The 14592-nt window shown below is 32.1% G+C and overlaps 1 protein-coding gene across 1 annotated transcript in view; it reads left to right on the top strand.

Moving 5' to 3' along the window:
* Window positions 1-12377, top strand: part of LOC117105264 — a 35787-nt gene extending 23410 nt beyond the window's left edge. The window contains exons 4-6 of the mRNA XM_033246355.1: window positions 6932-7020; window positions 8811-8909; window positions 11612-12377. Of these exons, the coding sequence (XP_033102246.1) occupies window positions 6932-7020; window positions 8811-8909; window positions 11612-11669 (246 nt within the window). The 3' untranslated portion in view covers window positions 11670-12377. The remainder of the gene's footprint in view (window positions 1-6931; window positions 7021-8810; window positions 8910-11611) is intronic.
* The last annotated feature ends 2215 nt before the right edge of the window (window positions 12378-14592 follow it).

Genomic DNA, 14592 nt, shown 5'->3' with positions numbered 1-14592 from the left:
AATAATAGTAGTTGGATTATAGTGCATCTTGCAAAAACCCTCTATGCGTTTGGTCATTGAACTCTTGCAGTTGAAATTTTGATAGTGAGAAAAAAACAAGCCCTATAAAACTAAACCTACTTCTTAAACTAAACGAAAACATGGTTGGCCATCGGCTCCAAAGAGTTCAACCACTCTTTGTTCTGCTGTTTTTTTTTTTCTTGCTGCTGTTATAGAGACAATTTTACTTAAAATCTGAGGTGTTGATTGGTAGAGCTGGCTTGGACCTATCGGATTTAAACTTCAGTCTCGCTATCGTTATGCACTAAACAGCAGTTCGGAAGAATGTTTATAGTGTTTCTTTCAATCATTGCATAGACAGACCCTTCACTTGGCTAGTAATCAATCTAAGTCACTTCTAATGATACAAATGATAAAAAAAATAGGGTTTTGCTGATTAACAAATCTTTAAAATGGCATCTTGCAGAAAACCCTCTATGCGTTTGGTCATTGAACTCTTTCAGTTGAAATAGTAAGAAAAAAACGAGCCCTATAAAACTAAACCTACTTCTTAAACTAAACTAAAACATGGTTGGCCATCAACTCCAAAGAGTTCAACCATTCTTTGATCAGCAGTTTTTTTTTTCTTGCTACTGTTATAGAGACAATGTTTATTTATTCATTCTCATTGTAATGATCATCATAATCATCATCATTATTATTCCACACCTACATGATGATAATCATCATCTTCATCATCATCATCTACATTTATAATATTTCTTCTCTTTGTTTGTCATCATAATTGGTTTGTTCAACAAACATGTGCGTATTAGTACTGGTATTATTAAATACGGTATCCCTAAGTAAGTATAATTAATATACTTACCATTATTAATAGTATAATTTAATACTACAGTATACCAATATTATTAATATTCTCACTCGATTTGCGAGAAATTTCAATCAAGCCAATTGACATAGTTTGTTCATACTTTTTAATTAGTATTTTATTTTATAATTTGAATATTAGTTTTACTGTTAAATTCAGTATTGCTCTTTTCGCATTATTAATAGATGTAATTAATATACATATCATTATTAATAGTATAAGTTAATACCATACCAATATTATTAATAATCTCACTGGATTTGTGAGAAATTTCAAGCAAGCGAATTGACATTTTTTTTTTATACCTTTAAATTAGTATTTTGTTTTCAATTAATTGATTCTTAGAAATTCAATAACTACCGGATGGCAGTATTAATTGGCATATGGTATACAGCACGTAGGATACAGTAAATGAATTCTTAGAAATAGGTTGCCTTCAGCTGAAATCAGGTCAAATAATAATTAAACAATCAAGTAGTTTTGTCGTCAGTGCATGGATATTACAATACAGGTCTCCCTCCAATTTAAGACCACCTCCAATTAAAGACCACTTTTCAGTGGCCTCGGTTGAATACTATCTTTTATCATTAGCTGTTCCCTCCAATTAATGACTCCCTGTATTTAGAGACCAAAGTCCATGCTTAGGGGAGACCCAACTGAAAATTTTCCCTCCAATTAAAGGCTGCTATAAAATATAGTTATATACATACACATAAAATATTACCTAATGTATAGTACATCATAAGATGATGTTTTGTATACAGTGTTTTGTGTATGTTGAATAACAATATTGTTAGTGGCGATATTAGTAATATTTTAATGGAAATTTTGGGTAAACAAGTACAGGACTTGATGTCTGGCCACCATGAAATGTTTTATTAAGAATAAATAACAGCATGCAGTAACTGTACATTTATTTGAATAAATAGTTATTATATATACACATAAGAATATTAGCTAATGTACATCATAAGATGATGTTTTTTTATACAGTATTTTGTGTAAGTTGAATAACAATAATTTTATTAGCAATATTAGTAGTAATTTAATGGAAATTTGGGGACTTAATGTCTGGCTACCATGAAATGTTTTATTAAGAATAAATAACAGCATGCAGTAACTGTATATTCATTTTAAAACAGTTGATGTATTATTTCTTATTTTCCCTCTAAATAGCGAAATCTAAAGACCGCATTTAGTGCCCAGGGATGTTGCCCGTGATGCAGTCACTTGAAAACAGTGGGGAGGCTTTCCGCACTTCCACAAGCAAGCAATCTGCCGGAAAAAAATGTTTCTTCATTTCCCATTAGAGAAATCTGAAGACCACATTTAGTGCCCATCGGTCCCAAGTCTCCTGCAGAGTTTCAGGATGAAGTCTCTTGGAAATCAGCAGGAAGGTCTCCCGTAATATTTTGCATTATTAATTGTCTCCCGGACGTCCGTACTAAAGGTTGTCACAAATGCACAGCAAAATACATTTAGATGTTAGTTGTTCATTTGCTCATTTAAACAGATCTCCCGGATGTGGATTCTTCAAAGGTGGGACCTGTGATGTCATTAATCATAGGGGTTCTATATACTGTACACACCAAAGACCATGGTTTTGACAGACCGAACTGAAAAATAAATAGTACATCAAAGCTGACTTTTTTTGTTACAGTGTTCCATATTGAATACTAATAGTGTTAGTAGGATGTTGAAGTATTTTTGTATTTAAATGGATATTTGGGTAGAAAGAGCACACAACTCGATGTGTGGTTACTGAAAATCGTTTTTATTGACTAAATTGTCAGAGCTATCAAAGACTTCGCCACTGGAACCCCTCTGAATGATCAATGACCACAATCACTTATGCTGGGCAGGCAAATCCTGGCGCAACCACATGTTTTTCACTCTCTGTTATTTTGCGTTTGTCAATTTCAATGTTCTTTGAACGAAATAAATGAAATGAAATTAATGTGAACAGTACACATGTCGTGTATGATGGATGGGCCATTCCATTAATTTCTTTTATGCTTGTAGTAAAAAATTAAATTTTTGTGACCATTGCCATGTTCTTTGACCTTTTCCCAAATTTAATCATCTCTTTCTTTGAATCCATTATGGTCCATTAATTAGTTTTTGCATGATAACAATCTAATGCATCCTGTGTATAATACTGTACTAATGTCCTGGCCCAGAAATAGTAAATAATATAATTTAAGGACTTTCCGGAACGTCGGTAATAATGTTTTATGTACGTGTCTTTGATACTCTCAACCGTGTTCATATTGTGTCAGTGATATTGACAATTCAATTAGGTTGTCCATTAATGTACCGGTATAATCACAAGACCACCGTTGTGTTTCATTCTTATTCAGAGGTTAGATTGCAATCTTTAGTTTAATGGGGTTTTTTTTTCAATTTAATTTGTGTCAGAAATAACATACAGTATGCCCTTTTCGTTGATTATTAACAAAATTATAATTGTGAAATTTCAAATAATTATATTTTAAATAAATATAGGAAAACAATCTCACAGGTATTGGAAAGTAAATATTTCTCCTTTTCTTTTTAAATCCCCCAGTACTCAACTTTTTTAAAAGGGATGCATGTTTATATATATTTAAAAAATTGTTTTCAATTAATTTTTCACATTCATTGTTATTACCAGGTTGGCCTAAACCAGCAAATAAGCAGTCATTCTGTGTAATTATATTGTCAATGTCATCATCATCATCAACTACAGCATCTCACTGCTGGGCAAAGGCCTTTTGCTAATAATGCCATCTCATGATATATTATAATATAATTACAACAATAATTAATTATAAGATTATATCACCTGGAATAAGCTAATAAAACTCATTGCTGTACTTTGTATAATTGATTATGTTTATTAGCTTGAAAATGTGCATGAACCAAAAATAGGCTATGGATATTGTTGCACCGATTTTACATAAGATCTGAGGTGTTGATTTGTGGAGCTGGCTTGACCCTATCGCCTTTAAACTTCAGTCTTGCTATCTTTATGAACTACAGCAATTTGGAAGAATGGCTATAGTGTTTCTTTCAATCATTGCATAGACAGACCCTCCACTTGGCTAGTAATCAATCTAAGTCACTTCTAATAATACACATGATAAAAAAAATTGGGTTTTGCTAATTAACAAATCTTTAAAATGATAGCACCTTCTTTTTGTCATCAATCAGGGGACCGGGAAAATGTATCTTTTAACATGGCTACAGCTCAAGTTTATTGTCATATACAAGGCAAATGAAATTTCTTTTCCAAGGTTCAAAATAAAACAGACATACTAAATAAGTATTCAATGAATATGATATAAAATAAGAAGCCTTTACGTAAAATGATGTAAAACTTTTAAAATATATAAAACCTATAAAAATTGCACTGAGATTGAGTAAAAAAAAGAAATAAATATATAAAAGTGCGGAACATACAGGATAAAATACAAAATATCTCAAGCTAACCCCCTATTTACTCCCCTTTACACACACATGCATGCTTCTCGCATTAAAATTCTGTCTTGGCATTGCGGTATTATATGAAACCTTCCATTGTCCTTGTATCCACTTAATTTACTGAGTTTATGATTTCTCCAGGTGACTATCTCTTTTCATTAATCTAATAAAATTGAACAAGTGCCTATTAACATTAAAAGGTAACTTACCACTAGCTGCAAGGAGAATATTGAAATAGAGCAATTAGATTATATCTTCTTCTGCCTCAAAGTGCTCTGATGTTTGTGATTTTGTAGGAGGTGTAGGATAATATTTACCATGATTTCACAGCATTGTACTCGTAAAATGTGCTTTTAACGTTGATGGATTTTTAATAAATTCTTGATCTACAGCCATTACCATACATTTTATTAATGTGCTGATACATTTTCATGTTGTGATTTAATTGCATTGACATAAGTGTACCATTATTATTATTATTTAAAAAAATGTACATTCAGAATTGACTAATTGTTTGTAGATCAGAATTTTCAAACATTATCATAAGTTGAAATAGTTTCATCTGGTATGTCCATATTTCGACATCTAAGATCTAAATGGACATGAATATGTTAAAACCGTGCAAGTATGTGTAATTTATTGTGGTTTAGAAAAAGCAAATTTGATTTACAATATTATATTAAAAACAGATGAAACTATTCAACATCTAAGATCTAAATATGGACACAAATATGTTAAAACCGTGCAAGTACGTATAGTTTATTATGGTTTAAAAAAAAAAAAACGAATTTGATTTACAATATTATATTCAAAACAGATTAAACTATTTCAACATTTAAGATCTAAATATGGACATATATATATATATATTGCATGAGTTCAGTAATACCTTAATAGATATATAATAGTTAGCTATGCTTTTTTGAAATGTAAATATCCTGAGTGTTTGATACTATGTGCTGTGCAGTGAGTCTTATACCCGATTCACACGTGAAGTTAAATTCAACAAAAAGTAACAAATTGTAACCGAGCCATCTCCCGAGTTATTCCTACCGAGATGTAAAGCATTCACACGCGTCTGTAAGGTAATGTCAAGGTCGTGTAAAATTTATTCAATTTTATTTAATGAATCATTTTTGCCCCTACTGCGATATAGGCCTAGCCTAGGCCTAGTTGAGAACCCCTGTCATTGATGGACTGTTAAACTCACCATCACAATAAACATTCGAAGCAATCAAATACCCTTAACAACTGCTGTATACTGTACTACTACTAGGCCTAGCTTCCGACGTTTCTGTCGACTCTTGATAATACTATTACAACACCATCCCGACGTTCATTTATGTATATCTTCTTCTTCTACCATTACTAATTAACATCGATAACAAGGGTAATTCATCCATCATTGAGAAAAACTAGGCCTATCTATTTCTAGTGGATCGGAATCGTCTGAGAAGCAAGAAAATTCAAAGAACCCTGCAAAAAACAGTAGATTGTTGATGTGTTGGAATTCCTGCGCATGCGCAGATCCATCCATGCTACATCTCGGAAGCTTTACCAGCCTCAGCGAGGCTGGTAAAGACTACCGAGACGTTCCAAGATTTTACAAGGATATTACACGGAGGTACTTTCACACGTGCCGTAAAATGTTACTTTTGGTTACATTTGGTAAGATTTTTGTACGTGTGACTCGGCTCTGAACTAATCATGAGTGGCACTTATGGTACAAATTTTTGTCATGCTAAAATGACATGTTGTATAGCCTTATGATATTTTGCAATGTTAACATTTGTTATTTAATAGTTTCCTGATGATACTAAAACCTCAAAGCAATTGGTATGTATTATCGATCAAGTATAACATACTGTATCTCTTAATAAACACCACAGTACGTAACAAAGAGCTGTGCTTAACGAAAAAACTCATGTCTAATGTGGCATTTACTCAAACGAGGAGGCACTTGTTGGAATAATATATGTCTGACAGAATTCTTAGGCTTTGACAATGCTCCTTTAAGTAGGTCAAATCAAGAAGTTAACTAGGAGGAATATAAAAGCTGATGGTTGTCTTGGAACTTGTAATGTGTTGTTTTCAGACTTGATTTAACCTAAATGGATGTCGTGCTTCAGAGAAGATGCACTAACACAATTTATATTTTTTTAGTAAAAAGTTATGAAGTATTCATAGTACATATGTTGGAATCATTATTTCATGTTATTTATTACTGTATTATGTTATTATTGCTATTATTATTTATTTTTTATTCAAATATGTAATTTGCAATAAATAGCAGATAGCTATTTTGATTGTATTACAATAAATAGATGAAAATATAATTTGATAAAACAAGAGATACAGTACTAATGCAATGATATAATAATAAAAATATTTTTGCCCGTTATATTGCCTTCATTTTCCAAATTTCCTAACATTATATTGTTACCATTTATCTTTTGATAAATAAATATTACTTTGCTTTGATTTTGAAATCAAATGTATATTATGTATGTATTCACACAGAATCATCAAGACCATAATGAATAACATATGTAATCAATTATTTCACAATTTTAATTTACTTGTTTTATGTTTTTTCAGTTAGCACACAAATTTGGAGAATTAGAATCAGTTGATGTACAGGTTATAGACAAAAATACAGCAGTGTTGGCTGTATCTACATTTTACGGGTATGTATGTTCACATTATTCATGTTAGCACCATAAATTACCTCCGCTAAAGAGGTTATGTGTTCACTGCTGTCTATCGGGCTGTCTGTCTTTTAGTAAGATTATGCATAAACTACTGTAATGAATACCCCCATATTAAGGCAGCACTCAAGAAAACAGTGTGCCTGAATACAACAGGCAATTCCATTATTATCTTGAGGGTATGCTGCAGCACTCAAGAAAATAATGTGCTGAATATGACAGGCGATTCCCTTATTCCCTTGCGGGTATGCTGCAGTTTCGCCCATCATACACACAGCCGGCGTATTGTTCAGGCAATGGGGCGGCGGTATGTACTAATAATGGAGTGACTGCTCTAGTTGTTAATTTAGTTGTGTGCATTTATTTGTATAGTGCTGGAATCCTCTTCATGATGTTTTACTATTATGTGAGAGACTGTTGATTTGTGATTGAATGCCTGTCAGATGGTCAAGCAATTCCCAGTTGGGTATTCTAATTATGATATCTATTTTTTGCCACAGATTAAAGCTCTATCCCCAACTAACAAAAAAACTGTTGTATGACCATATATAGTCATGATGTGATGTCAAGTTGACCATATTTAGGCATGTCACATATTTTTGTCAAATAAAATATGATAGTCTGGACTTGGCTTTATTTACTATGTTGGAGAGGACTGTACCTGTGATGTATCTTGCTTTCAAATTTCCAGGATCTGGGGTTCAAATCCTAGTGACTAAATCTTGTCCACACTACAGTAAGTGCAAAATAATTTGATTTGCCTATATGGGGATGATAATATATACCATATCCATATATGGGCAGATCATAGCTATTTTTCACTTAAAGCTGGAGAGTTTTGACACAGCTTTATATATACAGTAACAAATGTTATATTTCATCTTCTAATTGGCGTTTCACTCACTGTTTTTTTTTTTTTTTTATTGATTAAATGTGTTCGTAATCCTGTGCACCCTGACCAATACGTTATTTTCCTTTAGGGCTGAACCTTACAGACATGATAACAATATTATGATAGAGAAATTGCGTAATGACATAATAATAATATTAATACACAATTACCAAAATAAACTAGTGTTTACATAGCATGCTTAACACTCCTAGGTGATGACAATGTAAAGGTTCATCATAATTAAACATCATAGAATGTATATTCTCTAAAGTCATACTTCCTCCTATCCAATCCAATATCAATAGAACTTCGCTGACAGTTGCAATGATTTGTTGGTCGCAGTTTGTGAAGTGATGCATTTTGTAACATTTACTGATCAAAAGTATTTTGTTAATAAACCAGTAGATTGGTTAAGATAATTGCATTTAAATTCCTTGGTTCACATTCTGTCAACAGCATATGTTTGTGAATGGGTGTGTTAGCTATCAAACAGATGATTTCTGGCCTGTCAGGTGCAGGAGTAACCCCATGGTGGGGGGTGTAGGGGACTAAGTTAAGCCCCTGGCTTTTGCCTATTAAAAACCGAAAATTGTGGCCATTTTGAGGTGTTGGAGGTCATGTTTTGACCAAGGAAATGAAAACGGAAAGCAATTTGTTTTTCTTTGTGGTCCAAACAGGTAGGGGGATTGACTTGTCGGGTGGGAGATTATACCCCTTTTCTCCACTCAGCCACCACTGCAACACAAATCCTAATCAGGATTCAATTAAATTGGCTTGATTACCACTCAACTTTTAATTCACATGTCAATCACTCATGTTGTTCAAGTATCTCTTACTTTCTTTCCGAATTGTTAATATGTTTTTGTTTTTTTTGCAGGAGTAAGCACATTTTAAAGGCTTTCCGACACGACAAGACCATGTCGGTAACTCGCTACAGTTGGCTGCAGCATTGCAAGCCAGTGAGATACGGATTGTGGTACGTGGACTTTTACCTATTGCCCATACAACTCACAGCATAATTGTCCAATATACATCTTGTTTGATTTACTATGTTATTATTGAATTCATATGTACAGTACCATTAATTTGAGTTGTTGACAACCTAAAATATTGAATTATCACAACCGTTGTGTAGCAGAGAATTACAGTAGCAATAATGTATGCATATTGATTTGATTTTTTTTTTTTACTTGATATATATTTTACAGAAAAGTACTGGTCTCTCAAGTGTCCCAGTAAATCATTCTTATATATAATAAATAATCACAACAATAAAATGTAACAAATGATGGATTAATGAAATGATTGTGGTAATTAATACAGATATGTAATTAAATTATGTTTTATAATTTATATTTTTTTTATTTGAATAAAAAGGGGAAGATTGCACACTTTTTTAGCAAATGAAAGATTAATAAAATTGTCTATATAGATATAATTAAATTAGTGTTTATAAATTTATAATAATTTTATTTGAATTAAACGAGGAGATTGCAAACTATGTATGACAGATTCCCTGTCAAATTAACAGAAAAAAAAATTGTAATCAGAAATGTCAATAGCTAGTGATAGCGTTCTCAAAAAAATTTAGTTTATTCATGAATTAATGACGATAGATCAACGTTCAATCTAAATATAGCAGACTGATGATCCATCAGCCTAATGATATAGGCCTACCGTGTAAATTTTGGCAGCATTTGCATGTAGTAATCCTACTAATCAAATAAAACAATCACATAATGCGTATCTTGCTCTCCTTCGCCTCCTCACATGCAGGATGATCGAAGTTAGCAGAATGATGCATTTGATTTACAGATGTACCATTATTTGGAGAATAATCTTTAATAAACTAGCCTAAGTACCGATTTTAAAGCAGCGTTTATAAGTTGTTGAGCTCAAATATTGTTCCCGCATGTCGCACTGTGCGTGGCAGCGGTATAAAATAAACAAAGAATGGGTTGTTAACCATGGGATAAGTTGAAATTTAATTCTGGAATAGTTACACAGTATTTAACGTGAGCTAAAACTTGCTCAAACGGTCGACCACCTGTTGAGTGCTCAGTGCGATTAACCGGTAAAGTAAACGGAATACGGTTAGGGTTTTTTTTGCTCGAACAGGCACTAAAAATCAGTTGTGAAACATATCGAAACATTTTTTTTCCCTCCAGAGCCATTGATTGGGTACCAGAAAAAAGAAATATATTTTAACTAAATTGATTCATGTACTACAGGTATTTGAGCCCAATCAATCATTAAAGAATTTTCTTCAGAAACATTTGTTGAGACTAATTGGTCTCATGTTCTTCTTTTCAAAAGATGTAATGTTGCATGGAAGAATTTTAAATGGTTATTCCTTAATGCAATCGATACAGTTTCCTCTTAAAATGGATCAGAATAAAACGGCAAGCTGAGGATTGCATGACAGCTGATTTTTAAATGACACAGAATGGTTTACTTGCTAAATTTAACCATGAAAAGAGTAAGAAAGTTTCAAGCATACTTTCAAATAAAGCAACATCTAAACTTTGGAAGATTGGATTTGATTGGATTTATTTGGTGTAAACACCAAGGATAGCCCACAAAAGTCAAGAAGAAGACATACTTAAAGTGGTGTCCTTCTGGTGGTGTACAGTACACCGGCAGACAATCCCCTACTCTTTTCCGAAGAGTGTACTGCATTGTTTAACATGCACAACCAATGACTTAAAAGTCTCATCTGAAATACGGTGCGCTATCGTAACTTGAATTTCAGCACTCCATCCGCAACACAAGGAGAGGCAGCGATGGGAATTGAACCGGGTACCTAGAGATCTAGACCTAGAGTCTCCACGGTTCAGCGCACACGTGGCTACCACCGGATTATCCGACTGAGCTAAGATGATCAAGCCCTGTCCAGACTATCAAATTTATTTGACAAAAACATGTGACATGCCTAAATATGGTCATGATGACATCACATCATGACCATATATGGGCACATAATGACTATATTTATGTACATGCAACATTTTGTTGTCAAAAGGAAATTTTGCTAGACAGAGCTCAAAATATGTACTATCATTTACAGAGACAGGAAAGTACTTCAAAAATTCAAATAAACTTGAGTAGCTCATTTGAAAGGATCAAATAGATTACATATGAGAAAAAAGTAGTTTTTACCAATTCACAGACATTTTACTACTAAATCCTTAAATTGATTACCAGCCAATTTAAGGATCTGTGCAAAAGAATACAGGAAAGTTTTTTGTAATTGTCCAAAAATTGATGGGGTTTTTTTTTTAAATTAAACTTAGATTAGACAGAAATTGAAGAGGGGTAGAAATTTGCTTATGAAAAATATTGAAATCATATGAATGAACATGTTTGAAGGAACTGTCACAAATATGACTAAGTTAGGTTTCCTAATTGCACAATTCCTGTCATTACATTTCCTTCACCACCTTTTATCATAATAACATAAATAAATTCCATACATGATATCTTACCAATACTACTCCATATGCTGCAATAGCCAATCAATGATTAACTGCTAAAGCTTGTTGCATTTTCAACAGGATGAATGAATGGTTTAGAAAATAAATTATGATGTGAACTTTTGAGAAATCAACTTTAAGATGTTCTAGTTCTATTCATTCCTAATTACAATATTAATGAAGATTTCTTTTCTGTCTTTGCTAGGTGCTCAATTATTATGATGGGTGCTTTCTGCGTGTGGACGTTCATAGGTGACAAATGAAGAATAATTAGATTGTGCATCACATCCGGCTCAACAGTGAAACAATGCTTGGCTTGGTTTTACATTAGGAGAAATTCGAACTCTTCGTGGAATGATGTTTGTGAAAAAATTTAACTGAAGAGAGGGCAGTATGACACAAATTGTCAAAAGATAAATAATGCTGTAGACAGGACATTGAACTCTTTCTGTAAGATTGAACTAAAGAGGGCAGTGTGACATGGATATTTTCCAACATCCTTCAGTTTAAATTATAATGTTCGCTACATTTTTTATCATGTGTATAATTAAGCTGTTAGATTTAAAATTGTACAATGTTACCTGTTAGTCAAATATGACTGCCAAAATAGTAGCTACAATACTATACATGATGTCTCCAGAAAAATATGCATAACACTTTGTTGCCTTTTTCATTTACATGTAATTGTGACAGGGTTGGGACATGGTGAAGATATATTTGTTGAAAAACTCATTTAACTCAGATCTTCCTATAGTGGCTTTTAGCAACTTTGGAATCCTAATAATAATTGATATTATTTCTAACACATATTTCTTGGTCTTCAGGCATTTTGGGACATTTGAATGTATAATTGATATATGTATTTTATAGTGCTTATATTTTGGTTTTTATCCCGGTTTTTATGCTTTGTTTTTTTAAAGAAAGGATTACAAAAAAGAAGAAATAAAAGAAAGTAATGATATTGATCATAACTACCTGTAGAATATAGAGACATACAGTAATGAATCAATGGGAAGGTACATCAGTTACAGACAATTTTTTAGTAAAATAAATATGTATACAATTGCAGTACTACAAAATTTGAATCATTAATAAATTATGAATGTAGGAGAAAATAAATTTGAAATGAAAATTTCTGATAACCTGGCAACTACCACTGGGGAATTTTTAGAGGCCTAGCATTTTGCGGTATGTAGTTACTGTCATGGATTAAATCAATGAATAAACTAAATTGCTAAAAAAAATAATACTTGCAAATACACCACAAACGAACCCCATTCAAACTCTTTAATTATTATTGTAGAACTCTCTTTTTCTTTAAAAAAAAAAATAATAATAATTTGATGTTCACATCAACCCATTTTTGCGTGGTTTACCAATACCCGGATTCATTAGGCCGACCAGCCCTCCTTAAACTAACGTTAGAATACTGCACTTTCGGCGGTAAAGAACACTTAAAACCTCATAAAAAAGGTAACTAATCCGTTTACCCATAATTGAATCCAAGGACACCAGTGTTAAACACTGTAGACAGGACATTGAACTCTTTCTGTAAGATTGAACTAAAGAGGGCAGTGTGACATGGATATTTTCCAACATCCTTCAGTTTAAATTATAATGTTCGCTACATTTTTTATCATGTGTATAATTAAGCTGTTAGATTTAAAATTGTACAATGTTACCTGTTAGTCAAATATGACTGCCAAAATAGTAGCTACAATACTATACATGATGTCTCCAGAAAAATATGCATAACACTTTGTTGCCTTTTTCATTTACATGTAATTGTGACAGGGTTGGGACATGGTGAAGATATATTTGTTGAAAAACTCATTTAACTCAGATCTTCCTATAGTGGCTTTTAGCAACTTTGGAATCCTAATAATAATTTATATTATTTCTAACACATATTTCTTGGTCTTCAGGCATTTTGGGACATTTGAATGTATAATTGATATATGTATTTTATAGTGCTTATATTTTGGTTTTTATCCCGGTTTTTATGCTTTGTTTTTTTAAAGAAAGGATTACAAAAAAGAAGAAATAAAAGAAAGTAATGATATTGATCATAACTACCTGTAGAATGTAGAGACATACAGTAATGAATCAATGGGAAGGTACATCAGTTACAGACAATTTTTTAGTAAAATAAATATGTATACAATTACAGTACTACAAAATTTGAATCATTAATAAATTATTATTATTATTGGCTCTGATGGGAAGCTCTAAAAAATTGATTCAGAGCCAGTTTTAAATGGCGGACATGCAAAAAATGTTATAGGCCTAGACCGTTTTCGCGAAATTTGAAATGAAAATTTCTGATAACCTGGCAACTACCACTGGGGAATTTTTTAGAGGCCTAGCATTTTGCGGTATGTAGTTACTGGATTAAATCAATGAATAAACTAAATTGCTAAAAAAATAATACTTGCAAATACACCACAAACCTCAAAAACACTGCGAACCCCATCCAAACCCTTTAATTATTATTGTAGAACTCTCTTTTTCTTTAAAAAAAAATAAAATAATTTGATGTTCACATCAACCCATTTTTAGTGCGGGGTTTACCATTATACCCGGATTGAATTTTTGGAAAATTGTGATTCCACTTCCGTGAAATTGGCCACAAATAAATTATTTTAGTATTAATGAATGCATGATTTATGTTGATTTATTGATGAAATCGTTGCTATTTTCTAACATTGAAATGGGGAAAAAAATAACAAGTAATATTCATGGCTTATTTTTTTATCTTTGAATATGTAATTCCCGCAAAATGTAAAACATAAATGGCAATTTATTAGATGTTAGATTCTTTTAAAAAACTAAATTATTTCAGTTTTTAAAAAAATGCATATAATGATTTTTAAAAATCAGTTTTAATACAGAATTTTATTATTGGGGGCCATTTTTACCTACCTGTCATTTAGGGCCATTTTTACCGGGGCCATTTTTATCGGGACCATTTTTATCGAGGCCATTTTTACCGTACCCCATAAATTATAGTCAATGAGTTAATATGCTTGACAAAATGTAGAGTGTAACACTTCATATAGCAAAATATAATTCACCTTGATCTGATCTGCAGTGTTATCCATTGGGAAATAAAAGATGCATGTTAAATGACATTTTTAGAATAATATGTTCAGAATATATAAACGTTTTTAAACGATCATGTTTGGT

Source organism: Anneissia japonica, unplaced genomic scaffold (assembly GCF_011630105.1).
Source record: "Anneissia japonica isolate Jap-2015-1 unplaced genomic scaffold, ASM1163010v1 scaffold287726_len2788222_cov184, whole genome shotgun sequence".
In the NCBI taxonomy this organism is placed as follows: Eukaryota; Metazoa; Echinodermata; class Crinoidea; order Comatulida; family Comatulidae; genus Anneissia; species Anneissia japonica.
This window is presented reverse-complemented; position numbering and strand designations above follow the sequence as displayed.